Source organism: Mustelus asterias, chromosome 10 (genome assembly GCF_964213995.1).
Source record: "Mustelus asterias chromosome 10, sMusAst1.hap1.1, whole genome shotgun sequence".
NCBI classification, from domain to species: Eukaryota; Metazoa; Chordata; class Chondrichthyes; order Carcharhiniformes; family Triakidae; genus Mustelus; species Mustelus asterias.
In genome coordinates this window covers 121581179-121604594 of record NC_135810.1, presented here as the reverse complement: position 1 = coordinate 121604594, position 23416 = coordinate 121581179, and the positions used below count along the sequence as shown (strand labels likewise).

The window sequence follows — 23416 nt, the reverse complement described above, 5'->3', positions numbered from 1 at the left end:
CCATCGACGACGCAAAGATCATCACCAGAGGCTCTGCAATCTCTTCCCTCGCCACCCACAGTAACCTGGGGTACATCCCATCCGGACCCGGCGACTTATCTATTTTGATGCCATTCAAAGATTCCAGCACAACCTCTTTCTTAAAGTCCACATACTCAATCCTTTCAGTCCACCGCACGCCCACAGTACATCCACCCAGGTCTTTCTCCTCTGTGAAAACCGAGGCAAAATACTCATTGAGCACTTCTGCCATTTCTACTGGTTCCGTACAGACTTTCTTATTTCATTTCTTTTTTAAAATATTAGTCAATATTAACATTAAAATGACTGGGCCAGCATTTGTTGCCCATTCCTAATTACCCTCGAGACTAAGTATATCATCAATCGCATGACTAAGGAAATCATCGTTCTCACCTTGATGAGTTAAAGATGCAAGCATGGCTGCATCGTACCTGCAAAGATGAGTTTCTCCTTCATTATATTGACGTCCTTGCTTGACCGGCGAACTGCAGCGCTCAACATAATCTGTTCCGGGTTATAGGTCCTCATGCTGCCCAGTCGCCACCTGCAATGTGGAACAGATCGTTAAAAAACTCCCCCATCCCTGCACTTCCGTCAGAACCATTTTAGGCATTAATCTATTGATTTGTCCAATGCCTTCCTTTAGGCCATGATGTGGAGTTGCCGGGGTTGGACTGGGATGGGCACAGTAAGTAGTCTCACAACACCAGGTTAAAGTCCAACAGGTTTATTTGGTAGCACGAGCTTTCGGAGCGCTGCCCCTTCCTCAGGTGAGTGCAGGATTTTTTTCACAAACAGGGCATATATAGCTTTAACCTGTGCTTAACCCTTTCTCCACTCACATTGTCTGTACCTGTAAAGACTTGCTTACCTGTTAAGACTCACATTCCAACCATTATCTTATAATTGGGTTTGTGTCTGTATATGCCCTGTTTGTGAACACAACTCCCACTCACTTGATGAAGGGGCAGCGCTCCGAAAGCTAGTGGCTCGTGCTACCAAATAAACCTGTTGGACTTTAACCTGGTGTTGTGAGACTTCTTACTGTTTCTTTAGGCCCCATCATGAGCAGTTATTGGGGGGGGGGGGGGGGGGGTGGCGTGGAGGTGGCAGTGGGAGGATAGGAGTTGGGGATGTGGGCAAGGAGAGGAGGAGATATGCTCTGACTTTTTCCCTCTTTCACTCCCTCCATCCAGGCAACCAAACTTGTCTTGTGCTTCCTCCAGACAAATTATGTTTATTTATTCGTGTCACAAGTAAGGCTTACATTAACAGTGCAATGAAGTTACTGTGAAAATCCCCTAGTCGCCACACTCCGGTGCATGTCCGGATACACTGAGGGAGAATTTAGCACGGTTAGTGCACCTAACCAGCACATCTTTGGAATGTGGGAGGAAACCGGAGCACCCGGAGGAAACCCACGCAGACACGGGGAGAATGTGCAGACTCCGCACAGACAGTGACCAAGCCGGGAATCGAACCCGGGTCCCTGGTGACAGTGCTAACCACTGTGCCGCCGTGCCGCCCCTGTGCCACCAATAGATAGGTGCTTGATGGCCATCGCTGATGCGATGAGGGCCTCTTCCATGTTATACCCCTCTATGACAATGATTCTAATCCAGGCAATCACCGTGTCAAAGTTAAAGGACAGGGTTTTACTAATCAAGTAGGGAATGCCTACCATCCAACGAGGCAGGCTGAAGCCTACCATGGAACTATTAAGGTTTACCTCTCGCTAGGCATCACCCAAACTTACAACCATGGAAGGAAAACTCAGAGTGAAAATATCTTGGGGCAGAAAACGCAAACATCCCACTTTTAAGAATTGAAGTTACCATCTCCATGGGCAACACAATAACAACTTACGTTTGTGTAGCACCCTTATCGTAATGAAACGTCCCAAAATACTTCACAGGAGCATCCTAAAAACGTGCAGTGCTGGACCACATAAGGAGATACAAGGGCATACGCCAAAGGTTTGGTCAAGTGGTAGGTTTTAAGGAGTGATTCAAAGGGGAAGAGAGGGGTGGAGGGAATTCCAGAATTTCAGACCCAAACAACTCAAGCCATCAAGGAATCATAGATTAGAATCTCCACAGTGCAAAAGGAGCCTGCACCAACTCTCCTACCCAGGCCTTATCCCCGTGACCTCAAGTATGTACTCCGCTAATCCCTCTAACCTACAAATCTTGGGATATTAAGGGACAATTTACCATGGCCAATCCACCTAACCTACAAATCTTGGGATATTAAGGGACAATTTAGCATAATCAATCCACCTCAACTGTACATCTTTGGAATGTGGAAGCAAACTGGAGAACCAGGATGAAACCATGTGTTTCCTCCGGGTGCTCCGGTTTCCTCCCACAGTCCAAAGATGTGCCGGGTTAGATTGATTGGCCATGCTAAATTGACCCAAGATTCGGGGGATTAGTAGGGTAAATATGTGGGGTTACAGGAATAGGGTGGGATTGTTGTCAGCGCAGACTTGATGGGCCGAATGACCTCTTTCTGTACTGAAGGGATTCTACGATCATTCTATGAACCCACGCAGACACGGGGAGAACGTGCAAACTCCACACAGACAGTGACCTAAGCGGGGAATCGAACCCGGGGTCCCTGTTGCTGTGAGGTAGCAGTGCCACCACCCATCAGTGGAGGATCAGCTAAACCCTAATATTCGCAAGTGTCCAGGGTTGGATGGGCATGAGAAAACTGTAGCACTGGAGGACTAGCTGCACTTTACTGCCAAAGAATTGGGAGAATTCAGTCAGAATGTGTTCACATTCATAAGCTGGACACTGTTGGCCTTCACTTCATGTGTATGTGTGACTGTTTCCCTCATTTATTGAGATCAGGATACCAATGCTCATTATAAACGCACCACAGATTTCCTCCAATTTCTAAAAACCAGGTCGTAGAGTCATAGGTTTGCAGCATGGAAACAGGCCCTTCGGCCCAACTTGTCCACGCCGCCCTTTTTTTTAAACCCCTAAGTAAGTCCCAATTGTCCGCATTTGGCCCATATTCCTCCATACCCATCTTACACATGTAACAGTCTAAACGCTTTTTAAAAGACAAAATAGAGTGCGATATTTAATCAATAATCTGCTTCGCCTCAACAGAACACAGCGACAGGTTAAAGTTTATGTTTCTTCCACAACTTTATTGTCTTACCAGAGCTAAAAACATTTAATAATGAGGTCAGGTTTCAAGATAGCGTGCAGAAGCCCGATATTGAGCTCCTGCTCCCACTTTGAACAGATTCAACTGTTGCCAGCAACAGAAAGCGGTGGGACATGAATCACACAGGAGAGAAACTCAAACAAAACCCAACCTTCTGGACTTAGTACCCCTGAGTTCAAACAACTCACATTTTGGCTATCACAAAGGCTTTAACAGGCAGTGAGAGAGCGCAGAAACTGATGTGAATGCTATTGAAGGGTGGATAAGGTCTATATATCTGCCATGATCCGCTCTTTAAACTGAAAAACAACAGGCTAGAACTGTCACAGAGCTTAACAATACCCTCTTCTGAATTGCTTTGATTGACAGGCCAGCTGGTGCAGATTCGGAATAAAACAGTCCTTTGTTGATATCTCCCCAAGGGCTATTATTATATAGGATCTTGATCAATCAGATCAGCAAAGGTAGCCTGAAAGGTGAGTCATAGAATCATGGAATTCTTATAGTGCAGAAGGAGGCTATTTGGCCCATCAAGTCTGCACCGACTCCAATCCCACCCAGGCCCTATTCTCGTAACCCCACATATTTATCCTGTTAATCCTCCTGACATTAGGGTCAATTTAGCATGGCCAATCAATATAACCCGCACATCTTTGGACTGTGGGAGGAAACCAGAGCACCCGGAGGAAACCCACAAAGACACGGAGAGAATGTGCAAACTCTACACAGAGTCCCCCAAGGCCGGAATTGACTCCGGGTCCCTGGTACTGTGAGGCAGCAGTGCTAACCACTGTGCCACCATGCTGCCGAGTGTTTGTGGGATAGTTGCTTCAAGCAGCTCATTCGACAGTCAACCAGAGAGCAGGCTATTCTAGATCTGGTAATGCACAATGAGATACGATTAATTAAGGACATCATAGTAAAGGCTAGCAGCGATCACAACAGGACAGAATTTCACATTCAGTTTGAGGGAGAGAAGAATGGATCTAAGACTAGTGTTTCAACTTAAAAAGGGCACTTATAAAGGAAGAGTTGGCTTAAATGATCTTTGAAATTAGGCTAAGAGGTAAGTGGAGAGGCAGGGACAGGCATTTAAGGAAGGAGATACGACATAATACTCAGCAAAGAACTTTCCAATTAGAAAACATGAATCAAGAGGGAAGGATGTACCAGCTGTGACTAACTAAGGAAGTTAAAGATGGTATAAAATTGAAAGATAAAGCCACAATTCTGCTAAAGATCACAGGCAGGTAAGAAAATCTGGCAGGATATATGAAAAGAATTATAAGGAGGGAACACCATGGCAGCTGGTGTGATTTAAATTTAATTCTTAAAAATCTAGAATTAAAAAGCTAGTCTTGGGCAAGAGTGACCATGAAAATATTGTTGATTGTCGGAAAAATCCATCTGCTTCACTAATGCCCTTTAGGGAAGGAAATCTGCCGTCCTGACCTGGTCTGGCCTACATGTGACTCCAGAGCCACGGCAATGTAGTTGACTCTTGACTGCCCTCTGAAATGGCCAAGCAAGGCACTAAACCCCAATAGCTCACAAAAAGGACAGATCATCCAGCGTTGGACCTATGCGCAGTGGCAAACCTAGCCCTGTCAACCCCTGCAATGTTCTCCTTATTGTTTGGGGGCTTGCGACAAAATTGAGAGAGCTGTCACACAGATTAGTCGAGCAACAGCCCAAAGTAGTCATACTCACAGAATCATACCTGACAGATAATGTCACTATCCCTTGCTATGTCCTGTCCCATCAGCAGGACAGACCCAGCAGAGGTGATGGCATAGTGGTAAACAGTCATGAGGGAGCTGGCCTCAGAGTTTTCAACATTGACTCGGGACCTCGTGAAGTCTCATGGCATCAGGTCCAACATGGGCAAGGAAACCTCCTTCTGGTTACCAGCGAACATTTCCCCTCAACTGATGATTCAATATGCCTTCCCCATCATTAATTGGGATAGTCATGGTGTAGAGGGTTTAAAGGGGGTAGATTTCTTGAAATGTATTCAGGGGATCTTCTTAGGCCAGTATGTAGAAGTCCAACAAGGGACAATGCAGTGCTGGATCTAATTCTGGAGAAAGAACCCGGACAGCTGTTCAAGATGGCAGTGGGGGAGCATTTTAGTAATAGTGACCACAACACAGTACGATTTAAGTTTGTTATGGAAAAAGATCGTCTGCAAAAAATGTTTTTGGATTTGGGATGGCAAATCTTATTATAATAAAGGAAGATCTGGCCAACTAGACTAGGAACTGCTTCCTGTGGGAAAATCTACAGCAGAACAGTGGGGGGTGTTCTAAATGGTAATGGGGAGAGTACAGGCTCAATATGTTCCCTTTAGGATGAAATGTAAGAGCAACAAGCTCAGAGAACCCTGGATATCTTGGAATATTCAGGACTGGATAAGAAAGAAAAGAGAGGCTTTTATCAGGTACAAGGTAGCAGGTGGGAGGCAAGGGAAGAGATTGCAGGGGCTCTGACCCAAATTTTTAATTCCTCTCTGGCCACAGGGGAGGTCATGATGTGGAGATGCCGGCGTTGGACTGGGGTAAACACAGTAAGAAGTTTAACACCACCAGGTTAAAGTCCAACAGGTTTATTTGGTAGCAAAAGCCACATAAGCTTTCGGAGCTCTTAGCCCCTTCTTCAGGTGAGTGGGAATTCTGTTCACAAACAGAGCTTATAAAGACACAGACTCAATTTACATGAATAATGGTTGGAATGCAAATACTTACAACTAATCAAGTCTTTAAGAGACGAAACAATGTGAGTGGAGAGAGCATCAAGACAGGCTAAAAAGATGTGTATTGTCTCCAGACAAGACAGCCAGTGAAACTCTGCAACTCTACGGCATCTTCTCCGGAGCCTTCAACATGTCATTGATGAAGACTAATATCTCGCCAAGGCCATCCCCACACCCCCACTTCTTGCCTTCAAACAACCGCACAACCTCAAACAGACCATTGTCCGCAGCAAACTACCCAGCCTTCAGGAGAACAGTGACCATGACACCACACAACCCTGCCACAGCAACCTCTGCAAGACGTGCCGGATCATCGACACAGATGCCATCATCTCACGTGAGAAAACCATCCACCAGGTACACGGTACATACTCTTGCAATTCGGCCAACGTTGTCTACCTGATACGCTGCAAGAAAGGGTGTCCCGAGGCATGGTACATTGGGGAAACTATGCAGACGCTGTGACAACGGATGAATGAACACCGCTCGACAATCACCAGGCAAGACTGTTCTCTTCCTGTTGGGGAGCACTTCAGCGGTCACGGGCATTCGGCCTCTGATATTCGGGTAAGCGTTCTCCAAGGTGGCCTTCGCGACACACGACAGCGCAGAGTCGCTGAGCAGAAACTGATAGCCAAGTTCCGCACACACGAGGACGGCCTCAACCGGGATATTGGGTTCATGTCACACTATTTGTAACTCCCACAGTTGCGTGGACCTGCAGAGTTTCACTGGCTGTCTTGTCTGGAGACAATACACATCTTTTTAGCCTGTCTTGATGCTCTCTCCACTCACATTGTTTTGTTTCTTAAAGACTTGATTAGTTGTAAGTATTTGCATTCCAACCATTATTCATGTAAATTGAGTCTGTGTCTTTATAAGCTCTGTTTGTGAACAGAATTCCCACTCACCTGAAGAAGGGGCTAAGAGCTCCGAAAGCTTGTGTGGCTTTTGCTACCAAATAAACCTGTTTGACTTTAACCTGGTGTTGTTAAACTTCTTACACAGGGGAGGTGGCAGAGGACTGCTAATGTGGTTCCACTTTTCAAGAGGGAGGTAGAGATAAACTAGGGAATTCCAGGCCAATGAGTCACACATCAGTGATGGGAAAACTATTGGCAAAAGCTCTGAAGCAGAGAATTCCTATTCACTTGCAGAGGCAATGGTTGATCAGGGGTAGTCAGCATGGCTTTATCAGAGGGAGGTCATGCCTAACGAATTTGATTTAATTTTTCAAGGTGGTGATTGGGTGTATAGATGAGGGTAGTGCAGTTGATGTAGTTTATATGGATTTCAGCAAAGCCTTTGAGGAGGTCTCACATGGGAGATTGATAAAGAAGGTAAATTCACATGGGATCCAGGGTAAGCTGCCAAGTTGGATCCAGTACTGGCTTTGTAGTAAGAAACAGGAGGGCGGTAATAGAAGACTGTTCGTGTGACTGGAGGTCAGTGTCCAGTGGAGTACCACAGGAATCAGTGCTAGGTCCCTTATTGTTCGAGATATATATAAATTATATAGATAAGAATATGGGAGGAATGATAAGCAAATCTGTGGATGACATGAAGTTTGGCAGCGTGGTTAATCGTGAGGAAGAAGGTCTTAGGCTGCAGAAAGATATAGACGGGTTGGTCAGATGGGCAGATCAGTGGCAGATGAAGTTTAATCCTGAAAAGTGCAAGGTGATGTACTTTGGGAGGAGTAACAAGACAAAGGAATATTCACTGAATGGCACGACAATAGGGAACTCAGGAACAGAGGGATCTGGGGGTGCTTGTCCACAAGCACTTGTCCACAAGGGTGGGGGGTGGGGTGCGTTGGAGTCCGAAACAATGGAGTAGAATATGAAAATTAAAATTTGACCCTTTAGGAGCGATGCCAGGAAGCGTTTCTGCAAACAGGGGGGTAATGGGAATCTGGAACTCTGCCAGAAAGTTCCGTTTAAAATCTCAAAACTGAGGGCGGCACGGTGGTTAGCGCTGCTGCCTCTCAGTGCCACGGACCTGGGTTCAATTCCTGGTTTGGGTTACTGTCTGTGTGGAGTCTGCATGTTCTCTCAGTGTCTGCGTGGGTTTCCTCCACGTGCTCCAGTTTCCTCCCACAGTCTTAAAGACATGCTGGTTATGTGCATTGGCCATGCTAAATTGTCCCTTAATGTTCCAAGATGTGTAGGTTAGGTGGATTGGCCATGGGAAATGGGCCGGGTTATGGGGATAGGGTGGGAGAGGGGGCCTGGGTAAGTTACTCTGTCAAAGAGTTGATGCAGACTTGATGGACCGAATGGTCTCTCCTGCACTTTAAGGATTTATGATGGATCTTCTTTGTCTCGGAAATGGTAGTAAGGGATGTGGAAGCAAGATGGTTAGTTGTGGGTAAAATACTAAGCAGTCACAATCTAATTGAATGGCAGAACAAAATGGAGGGGCTGAATGGTCTCCCCATACTCAAGTGTCAATGGCATTGATTCAGAAGCGGACGCAGTACAAAGCAGCCAGCTTGAGTGCTGTTTCCTCAGTGCATTGACACTGATGGCAAGTTCCAAAAATCTGGGAGACTTTACCAGACATTAAAGCCTTTGGATAATCTCTGCGGCTCAGTCAAACAGGAGAACTCTTCCCAGACCTCAACTAGGATTAACCACCTGGAAATTTCAGGACAAAGATCAATCTCAGGGACAGAGCTATGAGCAAAACACTGGAAACAAAAATAGGGAGGGGGGTGGGGGGGGGGGGGATATTAAGAATTATTTTAATCGGAATAATCAGAAGTGGGTACATGGTTGAAAGATTAATGATAAAGGATCAACCAATCAGGAAACAAGAGCCTCTCCTCCCTTTTTAATTGGCTGTGGGATGACGGCGTGCCATGAGGATTGGCTTGTTGGACAGCCAATGCTGGCAGTGTGGGGATGGGGCGAGTGGAGGTGGAAAGTCATGTGATGAAACCTCCGCAAATCCGCCCAACCAGATTTGGCAAGAGCCCTGGTTGCTCTACGACTGGTTGCTAGGAGATGAATGAAGGAGACTTGGCTGCTAATTGGCTCGTCTCCCAGCCCCTCTCTGGTGAGGGAGATAATGGGCCACACTCGAAAGGTAAAGCAATAAATTCACAGCCCTTTCTGGGAAAACACATGAATTTAGATTCATCCAGCATGTCAAACACTCCTTTCAGTGAATTACTTGGCCGGCTTCCCTACGCCAAGCTAATAAAAGACACATCCTGGTACAACACAATGTGAGGTCTTAGAGAGTGCACATGACTAACAACTCGCATTTATATAGCATCATTAACAGAGTGAAAAGGTCCCACTGTTGTATTAGCAGGCAAAATGTCACGCGGAGCCACGTAGCGAGATATTAAGTCAGGCTACCATAACCTGGGTCAAAGTGTTACATCTCAAACAGGGCCTTGGAGGAGGAGAGAGAGAGATGTAGAGGGGCAGAGAACAATGGGGTGAGAACCCCAGACATTAGGGTCCAGGCAGCTGAAGGCATGGCCCTCAAAGGGGGCAGAAGAGGTTTACCAAGATGCTGCCTGGATTAGAGGGTATGAACTATAAGGAGAAGCTGGACAAACTAGGGCTGTTTTCTCTGGAGCGGAGACTTGATAGAAGTCTATAAAATTATGAGAGGCATCGATAGGGTTGACAGTCAGAATCTTTTTTCCCCAGAGTTGAAATGTCTAATACAAGGGGGCGCACACTTAAGGTGACAGAGGGAAAGTTCAAAGGTGATGTGAGGGGCAAGTTTTTTTTTTACACAGAGAGTGGTAGGTGTCTGGAATGCGCTGCCAGGGGTGGTGGTGCAGGCAGATACAATAGGGGCGTTTAAGAGCCTTTTAGATAAGCACATGACTATGCAAGGAATAGAGGGATATGGAGCAAGGGCAGGCAGAAGGGATTAGTTTAATTTGTGGGCTGACGGGTCTGTTCCTGTGCTGTACTGTTCTTTGTAAGGTGAAGCATATAAAATTGCAGGTGCACAGAAGGCCAGAAGTAAGAGGAGCACAGAGATCCCAGAATCATAGAAACCCTACACAGTGCAGAAGGAGGCCATTTGGCCCATCGAGTCTGCACTGACCACAATCCCACCTAGGCCCTATCCCCACAACCCCACAGATTTACCCCACTAATCCCTCTAACCTACAAATCCTGGGTCAATTTAGAAAGATGTGGAGATGCCGGTGTTGGACTGGGGTAAACACACCAGGTTAAAGTCCTGTTGGACTGTTGGACTTTAACCTGGTGTTGCTAAAACTCTTACCAATTTAGCATGGCCAGTGCACCTAACCCGCACATCTTTGGTCTGTGGGAGGAAACCGGAGCACCCGGAGGAAACCCACGCAGACATGGGGAGAACGTGCAGACTCCACACAGACAGTGACCCAAGCTGGGAATCAAACCCAGGCCACTGGAGCTGTGAGGCAGCAGTGCTAACCACTGTGCACCGTGCCACCCTATGGGAGCGGGAGTGTTGGAAGAAATGACAGAATTGGGGATGGGGGCCAGGGTTGAACCATCCATGAATAAACCAGCTTTATGCAGTAAATGGAAAAGTTGGGATCATGAGGGAAGTGGCAATAAGAGTGGTTGGAGGCCCGTGTGGTGCTTAAACACCAATGCAGGCCAGGTAAACTGAATGGTCTGTTCCTGTGCAGCAGGTTCAATGTAATTCCATAGAAAATTCACTCCTTAATCTGTTCTGACACCAAGGGGGGGACTTTCCGTCCCCGTTTTCAGGGGATGGGAACAGCAGCAGGGACAGGGAATCGAGCCGGTGTCCCAAATGGCTTTCATACCGGCGGGATTTCCCCAATCGATGGTCCCCGCCCCCTCTCAATGATGGAACGGCAATCCTGACTTGAAAGTCAAGATCTCTATTTGCATACGTTTTAATATAATTATCAGGACTTTATGCCTGATTGACGTTCCCCACATTAAACTGTCCACTCACATTGGCACGCCAGGGGGGCAGTGCCAGTGAGGGAGGGGTGAATCTCAGTTTATATTATTTTACATTGGGCCGCCCTGTAAAAAAGACGCCCCAATCTTTCAAACCCTACGTTTGTTTTGCGGGCTGGGGCGGGTCCAGGATGACATCATGGGACCCGCCCCTCACAAAGCAGAACATCCATTGGCAGCAGATAAATCGCTGGGAAAATGGGGCTTTATTGAGGATCTTAATGCAGGAACACGCTCTTACAGCGAGGAGGGAACTTGGGAAGAGAGCGCTGGAAGACATTTGCCATTTAAGATATCCTTACTCGCCACTGTCATTGATACAGGCTTCCACCAATCAGGATGAATTAGTCATAGAATAATGCAGAAGAGCAAGAGGTCATTTGGCCCATTGTCCCAATACTGGCTCTTTGGAAGAGCTATCGAGTTAGTACCTCTCCCCTGCACTTTCTTCATTGGCCTGTAAAGCGTATATCCAAACCCCCTTTGAACACTCCAATTGAAGCTGTTTCCACCAGCACATTCCAGCTCCAATGTTAACCCAAGATCAGGCCCCAGCTGTGTGGGGGGATTCGCTCCCTTTATCGCTATTTTAAATGTGCCAGCAAATGTCCAGAGGGAGAGTACACCTCCAGAGCAAGACCAGTGACAGTGACATGCGAAATGCAAATTGAACAAGGGAACAGCCAGGAATTCACCTTCACAATCTGCCTTCCGCCGACTGCTCCATAAACCTCACCACTGCCCCCAGCCTTAACCCACACCCCCACCCCCCAAACATTAATCTCGTCTCATTGTGGAGCAGTCCGGCTGCTGTAGCAGGAGCGTCCTGGGCTGTTCCATTCAGGATGGAAAGGGGACGCCAACATCAGCACGGGTTTCCTTCAATCGACATGTGGAGGGTGGAACTGCGCAGTGAGAGGAGATGGCCCCTGGTGTGGGATAGGAGGAAGAGAGGGAAAATGTACTCAAGGTCCGCGACAGAAGTCGGTCACCTGTTGACAGGCTGGTGGCTCAGTGCTACCTACTCAAGCCTCAGTGCTCTGGTGTTTAGTTTGACAAGGGAGTTGGTGTTAAGGGGACAAACAGGGAAGGGAAGACCACAATCAGATCAGCCATGATCTCATTGACTGGCGGAGCAGGTTCAAGGGGCCGAATGGCCTACTCCTGCTCCTATTTCTTGTATTCTTATGGTCAATCAGGCTCCAGTCAGATGCTGCTCAGTCCCAGAGTCCCCAAGCGACAGACCAGATGATGTTTCTCAACAGTGGGGACGACGAGACCGGGGAGGGGGGGTGGCGGAGGAATGGAGAGGGGGCATGGGGGAAGTGAGTCAGGGAACGGGGCGAGGGCAGGGGAACGCGGCGGGTGGAGGCCGGGGGGAACCGGGGCAAGGCAATAGGGGGAGGATGGAGGCAGAAGAGGACCATGCGACTAGGGCAGTGGAATCTTCCCCCATACTGAGCCCAGTTCCCAGCTTCCATTTCCCTCACTGAGCCTCCGGTTAGCGCACAATGTCCCAGCAATCGTGGCAGCATTACCTGATCAAGTGATAGCTGTGAAATGCCAGAATGCAGCAGAGAGGCAGAGCGAGAGAGAGAGAGAGAGGAGGAAAAAGAGCAGAGGAAGATAAACATCAGTGAAAAGCAGAAAAGGGTGGAAGGGTAAAATAATGAGAAAGTGAATGCTGTGGGGCATCGCTGAATATTCCCAAATAAATGGTTGAATTTTTTCATTGACAAAAATTCAAGTGTTTGTATTTCAAGTTCATTCTTCTGGATCTTGTCAGTATTTTTCATTACGCACTGTCGCGGTGATCAGTGACGAGGAAGTGTATTAAACGATACCCCAAGTCATTCGCAATGTAAAGATGCATTCGAGCGTTTAAACTGTCCCACAGCCTCCCACAATGCAACCTCCAAGTCCACCTTCCCCGGCGTCACACCTCGGCCTGCTTCAGGGTCCCGGGCCTGCTGTGGGGTGGGAGTTGTGACCAAGCTGGGCCTCACGGTCAATTCGCTCCCCCGCCGCCCCACCTGCCGAGCTCACCAGCGAAATGTGGCAAAGGGATGTAACTTGGAAGGCGTGCTTCAAGTGAAAAGGGATCCAATTTTCCCCTTGCCCCCCCCCTCCCCGTCTACCGAACCCCTCCCCATTTGCATCAGCCATTAGACTCTGTCCCCACAAGGCAAATGCCTACCAAGTGCATTGATGGAAATCGCGAGCCAGTGCGTGAGGACTTGGGGCCTGGTCGAGGCCGCTCCAGTCACGGATCCTGGCTCCATTTTGACTCCCGATCCAGGACATAAATTCCTGCTGCAACTTCTGAGTGTAAAACGCCCTCCCCCCCACACTGGGAGGGCAAAATAAAAATGCTAATGCCAGTTAGGATAACAGGCGCTCCCCAAACCCCAGCAGAAATAGACTGGCACTTACCTAGCAACCCAGCAGGGAAAACCGCCACTTACCCAGCAACACCGTAGGGAAAACCGCCACTTACCCAGCAACACCATAGGGAAGGGACGGACATGAACTCATCAACACAACAGGAAAAGTAACACTACGAGCAAGGGCACACCAACCAACACAGCCAGGGCAGGAGAGACACTAACAATCAGGGAAAAAAGCATACGTGCTCACAAAACCTTATTGAGGAACTGGACAATGGGACGAGACTGAGATTAAACATAGTGGAAGATGGAGGTAAGGGCTTCAGTCTGTTTGCTTTGGTTGGGAGTGAATGGGAAGGGGCTTGAGCCATTGGCATTTGACATGATGCGTGTGAATGCAAAGAGGTTCCGGTTCCCTGGAATTCTGTACCATACAATGGATCAGACAGGATTTAGTCCACTGTGTTTAATGATCACAGAGGATTATTTTCACCTCACTAACCTTTTCCTGAACAATGCCCGATGTACCCATTCAACTTTCAACCCATAGCCTTTCCTTCTCTCTGCCCGCATCCCTCTTTCGCCCTCACTTAGATTGGAGAAGTGGGGACTGTTCCCCTTGCAGAAGGTTGGGAGGAGATTTGATTGAGGTGTTCAAAATCACGAGGGGTGTGGACAGGGAGAAGCAGTTCCCATTGGTGGAGGGATCGAGAACCAGAGAGCACAGATTTAGGGCAATTGGCAAAAGAAGCAATGGAGACACGAGGAGAAATCTTTTCGCACAGCGAGTGGTTAGGATCTGGAATGTACTGTCTGAGAGTGTGGTGGAGACAGATTCACACAGCGAGTGGTTAGGATCTGGAATGTACTGTCTGAGAGTGTGGTGGAGACAGATTCACACAGTGTGAGTGGTTAGAATCTGGAATGTACTGTCTGAGAGTGTGGTGGAGACAGATTCACACAGCGAGTAGTTAGGATCTGGAATGTACTGTCTGAGAGTGTGGTGGAGACAGATTCACACAGCAAGTGGTTAGAATCTGGACTGTACTGTCTGAGAGTGTGGTGGAGACAGATTCACACAGTGTGAGTGGTTAGAATCTGGAATGTACTGTCTGAGAGTGTGGTGGAGACAGATTCACACAGCGAGTAGTTAGGATCTGGAATGTACTGTCTGAGAGTGTGGTGGAGACAGATTCACACAGCAAGTGGTTAGAATCTGGACTGTACTGTCTGAGAGTGTGGTAGAGACAGATTCACACAGTGTGAGTGGTTAGAATCTGGAATGTACTGTCTGAGAATGTGGTGGAGACAGATTCAATTGAGATATTCAAGAGGGAATTGGATCACTATCTGCAAAGGAAGAATGTGCAGGGTTATGGGGAAAAGGCAGGGGGAGTGGCACTATGTGAATGGCTTACTCAGACCGCCGTGCAAACACAATGGGCCGAAGGGCCTCCTTCTGTAGCCAGTTTGCGATTCCGTGACCTTTCCCCTCTCCCTCTATCCTGCTTTCTCTAACGCATTCTCACATTCCCCTGCTCTTTCTCTCACTGGTGACACTCCACTGTGAAAATCCCAACAGACACTCACTGCTAAACCCCCAAAACGAAGGAGTCTTTGTGTTGCGGTGGCAGGGGCCCTGGGTGCTGGAATCTGTACAGCCTCTGTAGAGATTTCCAGAAAGTTTGGAGGATGTGTCAGTGCTGCTTGAACACAAGGATAAGCCCCCCAAGGGACGTCAGTCATGAGGCCACATTCAGGATACTTACTCTCTCCATTCACCGAGTTCATAAACAGGAATAACAAGCAGAACAAAAAAAAACACAAACTTTCCTGTTTACAAGGACATGACATATTAAAATAAATTCCTGTGGATTGTCTGGCAAACAAGGAGAGGATGCAACATGTTCTCCAAGGCAACGTGCATCATGCAAAATAAAGCAGAGAAAAGCCGCACAGTGTCACTCACTTTTGCAGGATGAAAATTCCCACCACGATGGTGATCGAGATAATGTCTGAGGTAATCCAGATCATGTAGTATTCCTCCGGAGACTGCAGGAAGGAAATCAACCTTTTAACCCCCAGGGTCACAGAGCTTTGGAACCCAGAGTTTATTAATCTAACACAAGTTCACTTTCAATCAATCCCAGAGGAAAGCTCCCTCTGCACTGTCCCCATCAAACACTCCCAGGACAGGTACAGCACGGGGTTAGATACAGAGTAAAGCTCCCTCTACACTGTCCCCCATCAAACACTCCCAGGACAGGTACAGCACGGGGTTAGATACAGAGTAAAGCTCCCTCTACACTGTCCCCATCAAACACTCCCAGGACAGGTACAGCACGGGGCTAGATACAGAGTAAAGCTCCCTCTACACTGTCCCCATCAAACACTCCCAGGACAGGTACAGCACGGGGTTAGATACAGAGTAAAGCTCCCTCTACACTGGCCCATCAAACACCCCCAGGACAGGTACAGCACGGGGTTAGATACAGAGTAAAGCTCCCTCTACACTGTCCCCATCAAACACTCCCAGGACAGGTACAGCACGGGGTTAGATACAGAGTAAAGCTCCTCTACACTGTCCCCATCAAACACTCCCAGGACAGGTACAGCACGGGGTTAGATACAGAGTAAAGCTCCTCTACACTGTCCCCATCAAACACTCCCAGGACAGGTACAGCACAGGGTTAGATACAGAGTAACGCTCTCTCTACACTGTCCCCATCAAACACTCCCAGGACAGGTACAGCACGGGGTTAGATACAGAGTAAAGCTCTCTCTACACTGTTCTCAACAAACACTCCCAGGACAGGTACAGCACAGGGTTAGATACAGAGTAACGCTCTCTCTACACTGTCCCCATCAAACACTCCCAGGACAGGTACAGCACGAGGTTAGATGCAGAGTAAAGCTCTCTCTACACTGTCCCCATCAAACACTCCCAGGACAGGTACAGCACGGGGTTAGATACAGAGTAAAGCTCCCTCTACACTGTCCCCATCAAACACTCCCAGGACAGGTACAGCACGGGGTTAGATACAGAGTAAAGCTCCTTATAGTGAGGCCTGTACACACATTTCAAGACGTGCACTTGAACTTGGCGCAATTAATCATCGCAATCACCATGGGGCTCAACCAGTCAACTGAATCCGGTTTAGGATCCTAGTGAGTCTGAACTCGGCTGCAACCTAATTACAGCTTGATTCGAAATCCGGGGGTGTGGGAGGCCTGCAGTGGGGGAGGGGCTGGGACAGACGAGACCTGAAGCAACAAAGAACAACAGCAGCTGGCATTCAGATCACGCCGCCACAAAATGCAAATCAGCTTCCAGGAAATTGTAAGAACGAAGAAACTCAAACTCTGTATAACAATGATTATTCATTACAAGAACCTCCCTCCAGCACCTCCAACATCCGCCCCCCCCAACCGAGTTCAAATGACGTTCAAATTTCCAGTCCCTTTCAAAGATCCAGTTGCCATGGAACACAGGAACATCAGAAATAGGAGCAGGAGTAGACCATTCGGCCCATCGGGCCTGCTCCACCATTCAATACAATCATGGCCAATCTTGGGGCTTCCACCCACTCCCCATATCCTTTCGTTGCTCAAGAGACCAAAAGTCTCTCTATCCCAGCCTTAAATATATTCAACGATGGAGCATCCACAACCTGCTGGGGTAGAAAATTCCAAAAATTCACAACCCTTCCAATGAAGATATTTCTCCTCATTGCAGTCCTAAATGATCGGTCCTTTATCTTGAGGCGGGTGTCCCGCCCGCAACCCCCCTCCCCCGCCCCCCCCGCCGCCATGTTTCAGATTCCCCAATCAGCGGAAACAATCTATTAAACCCCCTCGGAATCTGTTAACGTCAATGTCACCGCCTCCCATTCTCCTAAATTCCAGAGAACAGACACCCAATTTGCTCAGCCTTGCATCATAGGACAATTCCCCTCATCCCAGGACCTGACCCCAGCCAAACGTAGCATCTCCGACAGGGTTGCCATCTCCCCAGGATAGTCCTGGACGATCCAGGAGTCGAGCAGTAATCTGAAGGATACTGTTGGCAGCAAAGCCTCAGAGAGAGAAATGCCAAATTTTAGAGCAATACAGAACAGAAGGAGGCCATTCGGCCCATTCAGCCTGCGATGATTCTTTCATAAGGCAATTCAGTTGGTCCCACTGCCTGGCTTTTTCCCCATTTCCCTGCAATTTATCCCTTTCAACTTTTATCCAATTCCCTTTTGAAGGTTACAACTGGATTTGTTTGCATCACCTAATCAGAGAGCACATTCCAAAGCCAAGCAAAATTAAAGTTTAAAGTTTATTTATTAGTGTCACAAGTAGGCTTACATTAACACTGCAATGAAAATCCCCTAGTCGCCACACTCCAGCGCCTGTTCGGGTACACCGAGGGAGAATTTAGCACGACCAGTGTACATAACCAGCACGTCTTTCAGACTGTGGGAGGAAACAGGAGCACCTGGAGGAAACCCACGCAGACATGGGGAGAACATGCAGACTCTGCACAGACACGGGTGGCATGGTGTCACAATGGTTAGCACTGTTGCCTCAGGGCAAGGGACCCGGGCTCGATTCTTGGCTTGGGCCACTGTCTGTGCTGAGTCTGCACATTCTCCCTGTGGGTTTCCTCCGGGTGCTCCGGTTTCCTCCCACAGTCTGAAAGACGTGCTGGTTAAGTGCATTGGCCATGCTAAATTCTCCCTCAGTGTACCCGAACAGGCGCCGGAGTGTGGCGACTAGGGGATTTTCACAGTGATTTCATTGCAGTGTTAATGTAAGCCTGCTTGTGACAATAATAAATAAACTTTAAAAAAACAGACAGTGATCCAAGCCGGGAATCAAACCCAGGTCCCTGGCGCTGTGAGGGTGCAATGCTAACCACTGTGCCACCTGTGGCTTTTTTTCCCATGAACATGTTAAGTCATTCATTTTATAACTACTGGAGTTCGTGGGAAAAGATCAATCAACATGAATGCAGCCACACCGAGTACACTGCCTTGCCAATTAACAAGTCTCACAACACCAGGTTAAAGTCCAACAGGTTATATATTTAGTTTGTTTATTCAAGGTATTAAGTGTTATGGAAAGCAAGGCTGGTAAGTTACAGTTGACCACGATCTAACTGAATTGGATGGAACAGGTTCGAGGGGCAGAATGGCCTCCTTCTACTCCAGTGACCAAGTATCCCTGTAGCCTTGTGCCCGGGGAGGGGGGTTGCAGTGTTTCATACTCACCATTATCCAGGTGGGAGTTCGCACCTCACTCAGAACTTGACAGGCATCAGAGGTAACCGACCGCACCCCGGCACACCACAGCACTGAGAATAACCACGGCTCATTTACCAGGTACAGGTTGGTGCTGATATTCTCTGCCGCATACTCCCTGAGACCGAGAGAGAGAGAAGCAAAGAGTGAGCCGAGGGGAGCAGCTTAGCAGTACAGCCTTCACTGGAGCCCAGGAAGGCAGACACAAACGTTATGGAGCAAACTCTACTGTTCCCAAACCAACAACATCAACTTGCATTTATGTAGCATCCATCATGTAGTATATCAAGGGGGAAGAATGCGGCATTGTGGTAATGTCACTTGCTAAGTAATCCAGAGGCCCAGGTTAATACTCTGGGGACAGGGGTTCAAATCTCATCACAACTGCTGGTAGAATTCAAATCCAAATAATAAATCTGCAATCAAAAGCTCGTTGGTGACCATGACAACTATCGTTGATTGCAGACTCCTTATGTCCCCTTCACAACTTACTTACTTTGTGTCATAAGCAAATTTATTAACCATACCTTCAGTCCCTTCATCCAAGACATTGATATGAACTGTAAATGTAGAAAATAGGAGGAGGCCATTTGGTCTTCGAGCCTGCTCCACCATTCATTATGATCATTGCGGATCATCCAACTCAATAGCCTGATCCTGTCTTTCTCCCATATTCTTTGATCCCCTTTGTCCCAAGTGCTATATTAGCTGCTTCTTGAAAACATACAATGTTTTGGCCTAATGAATTCCACAGACTGACCACTCTCTGGTCTCCTCATCTCTGTCCTAAACAGTCTACCCTGTACCCTCAAAGTGTGAGGGCCAGCGCTGATCCCTGTGGCACTCCACGCATCACACGATGCCAAACTGAAAGTGACCCATTTTTGCCTACTCTCTACTCCATGTTAGCTAGCAATCCTTTATTCCCACAAAACGGTTACCCTGACAACATGAGCTCTTATTTCGCGTCGTAACCTTTGATGTGGCACCTTGTCAAATCCCTCCCAAAAATCTAAGTACAGCACATCCATAGGTTCCCCTTTATCAACATTGCTGGTCACTCCCTCTAACAACTCCAAACAGGATTCCTCTTTCAAAAAACCATGTTGACTCTGTCTGATTGGATGGAGATTTTCTAAATGCCTCGCTGTAATCCCCTCAATGACAGAATCCAGCAATGTTCCTACCACAGATGTTAAGCTAACTGGCCTGTAGCTTCCTACTTTCTCTCTCCCTCCTAGCTTGAATAGAGGAGTCACATTTGTATTTGCCAATCTGGTGGAACATTTCTAGAATCATTGATCATAGAATCCTACAGCGCAGAAGGAGGCCATTTGGCCCATCGAGTCTGCACCAACCACAATTCCAGTCAGGTCTGAATCCCATACATTTACCCTAGCTAGTCCCCCTGACACTAAGGGGCAATTTATCATAGCCAATGGCACCTAACCTGCACATCTTTGGACTGTGGGAGGAAACCAGAGCACCCGGAGGAAACCCATGCAGACACAGGGAGCACTGCGAGGGAATTAAGGAAAATTGAAACCAATACTATCTCAGCAGCTATTTCTATTAAGACTCGAGAATGAGTCAGGTACCAAGGGAGTTGTAAGCTTTTAGTTCTGATTATTTTTTCAGCACCCTTTCCCTTACGCTTGCCATTACGTTTCCCCCTTGCCTTTACCTCCTGATACATAATTATTTCTGGGATACTATTTATATTGTAATGCAGATGCAAAATATCTGTTCAATTCATCTGTCATTTCCTTATTTTCCATTCGTAATTCCCCATTCTCACTCCCCAAAGGACTAAAACTCACTTTACTCTTTTCCTTTCTAAATATCCTACAGAAACTCTTGCTATCTGTTTTTATCATCCTAGCTAGGTTTCCCTCTTAGGGTTCAGTCATAGCTTAAATTTATTAAGTTCATTTATTAGCCACAAGTAGGCTTACATTAACACTGCAATGAAGTTACTGTGAAAATCCCCTAGTCGCCACACTCCGGCGCCTGTTCGGGTACACTGGGGGAGAATTTAGCACGGCCAATGCACCTAACCAGCACGTCTTTCGGATTGTGGAAAAAAACTGGAGCACCCCCGAGGAAATCCACAGAGACATGGGGAGAAAGTGCAGACTCCACACAGACAGAAGGAGGTATATGACATGCATAGGCAACTGGGATCAAGTGGATCCCTTGAAGAGTATAGAGGGTGTCGGAGCAGAGTTAAGAGAAAAATCAGGAAGGCAAAAAAGGGACATGAGATTGCTTTGGCAGATAAAGCAAAGGAGAATCCAAAGAGCTTCTACAAATACATAAAGGGCAAAAGAATAACGAGGGAGAGAGTAGGGCCTCTTAAGGATCAACAAGGTCATCTATGTGCGGATCCACAAGAGATGGGCGAGATCCTAGATAAATATTTCTCATCAGTATTTACTGTTGAGAAAGGCATAGATGTTAGGGAATTTGGGGAAATAAATAGTGATGTCTTGAGGAGTGTTCATATTACAAAGAAGGAGGTGCTGGAAGTCTTAAAGCACATCAAGGTAGGTAAATCCCTGGGACCTGATGAAGTGTATCCCAGGACATTGTGGGAGGCTAGGCAGGAAATTGTGGGTCCCTGAGCAGAGATATTTGAATCATCAACAACCACAGGTGAGGTGTCTGAAGATTGGAGGATGGCAAATGTGGTGCCTTTGTTTAAGAAGGGCTGCAGGGAAAAGCCTGGGAACTACAGACCGGTGAGCCTAACGTCTTTAGTGTTAAGTTGTTAGAAGGTATTTTGAGAGACAGGATCTACAGGCACTTAGAGATGCAAGGACTGATTCGAGACAGTCAGCATGGCTTTGAGAGTGGAAAATCATGTCCCACGAATTTGATTTGAGTTTTTTGAAGAGATAACCAATAAGGTAGATGAGGGCAATGCAGGTGATGTTGTCTACATGGACTTTAGCAAGGCCTTGGACAAGGTACCACATCATAGGTTGTTGCATAAGGTTAAATCTCACAGAATCCAGAGTGAAGTAGCCAATTGGATACAAAATTGGCTTGATGACAGAAAGAAGTCTCACAACACCAGGTTAAAGTCCAACAGGTTTATTTGGTAGCAAATACCATAAGCTTTCAGAGCACAGCTCCTTCGTCAGATGGGGTGGATATCTGTTCTCCAACAGTGCACAGACACAGAAATCAAGTTACAGAATACTAATTAGAATGCAAATCTCTACAGCCAGCCAGGTCTTAAAGGTACAGACAATGTGGGTGGAGGGAGCAGGGTTAACCTGTGTTGAATGCTCCTTCCACCCACATTATCTGTACCTTTAAGACCTGGCTGGCTGTAGAGATTTGCATTCTAATTAGTATTCTGTAACTTGATTTCTGTGTCTGTGCACTGTTGGAGAACAGATATCCACCCCATCTGACGAAGGAGCTGTGCTCCGAAAGCTTATGGTATTTGCTACCAAATAAACCTGTTGGACTTTAACCTGGTGTTGTGAGACTTCTTACTGTGCCCACCCCAGTCCAACGCCAGCATCTCCACATCTTGATGACAGAAGCCAGAGAGTGGTTGTAGAGGATTGTTTTTGAAACTGGAGGCCTGTGACCAGCGGTGTGTCTCAGGATCGATGCTTAGTCCACTGTTATTTGTCATTTATATTAATGATTTGGATGAGAATGTAGGAGGCATGGTTAGTAAGTGTGCACATGACATCAAGATTGGTGACATAGTGGACAGTGAAGAAGGTTATCTCGGATTGCAACTTGATCTTGATCAATTGGGCCAGTGGGCCAATGAATGGCAGGTGGAGTTCAATTTAGATAAACGTGAGGTGATGCATTTTGGTAGATCGAATCGGGGCAGGACCTACTCAGCTAATGGTAGGGCGTTGGAGTGAGTTATAGAACAAAGAGTTCTAGGGTTACAGGTTCATAGCTCCTTGAAAGTGGAGTCACAGGTGGACAGGGTGGTGAAGAAGGCATTCAGTATGCTTGGTTTCATCTGTCAGAACACTGAATACAGGATTTGGGACATCTTGTTGAAGTTTTACAAGACATTGGCAAGGTCACATTTGGAATAGTCTACAGTTCTGGTCACCCTATTATGGAAAGGATATTATTAAACTAGAAAGAGTGCAGAAAAGATTTACTAGGATGCTACCGGGACTTGATGGTTTGATTTATAAGGAGAGGCTGGATAAATTGGAACGTTTTCCCCTGGAGCATGGGAGGCTGAGGGGTGACCTTATAGAGGTCTATAAAATAACGAAGGGCCTAGATAAGGTAGATAGTCAATATCTTTTCCCAAAGATGGGGGAGTCTGAAACTAGAGGGCATAGGTTTAAGGTAAGAGGGCAGAGATATAAAAGTGTCCAGAGGGGCAATTTTTTCACACACAGGGGTGGTGAGTGTCTGGAACAAGCTGCCAGAGGTAGTAGTAGAGGTGGGTACAATTTTGTCTTTTAAAAAGCATTTAGACAATTACATGGGTAAGATGGATATAGAGGGACATGGGCCAAATGCAGGCAATTGGGACTAGCTTAGTGGTAAAAACTGGGCGGCAGGGACAAGTTGGGCCAAAGGGCCTGTTTGCAGGCTGTAAAACTCTATGGCAGTGACCCAAGCTGGGAATCACACACGGGCCCCAGGCGCTGAGGCAGCAATGCTAATCACTGTGCCACCGTGCCGTCCATGATCTCACTGAATGGAGGGCACATTGAAGAGTTTAAAGGGATCTATATATTTATATATGTTCATATTTCCTTATGTTTAAAGGGAGATTAGGAGCAATCTAAAGGAGGTAGAACTGGTAGAAGGCTGGTGCGG

The 23416-nt window shown here is 47.1% G+C and overlaps 1 protein-coding gene across 5 annotated transcripts in view; it reads right to left on the bottom strand.

Annotated features, from left to right (window-relative positions):
• gdpd5b (glycerophosphodiester phosphodiesterase domain containing 5b) overlaps positions 1–23416 on the bottom strand; it is a 267330-nt gene that overhangs the window by 13758 nt on the left and 230156 nt on the right. For 2 of the 5 annotated variants that reach the window (XM_078222584.1, XM_078222588.1), the window contains 4 exons: positions 18563–18710; positions 15274–15356; positions 12456–12470; positions 453–565 (listed from right to left, as the gene is read on the bottom strand). In XM_078222584.1, coding sequence (XP_078078710.1) covers positions 453–565; positions 12456–12470; positions 15274–15356; positions 18563–18710 — 359 coding nt within the window. Of the gene's footprint in view, positions 1–414; positions 566–12455; positions 12471–15273; positions 15357–18562; positions 18711–23416 lie in introns of all 5 variants that reach the window. The other 3 variants (XM_078222586.1, XM_078222587.1, XM_078222585.1) reach the window with 3 other exon arrangements.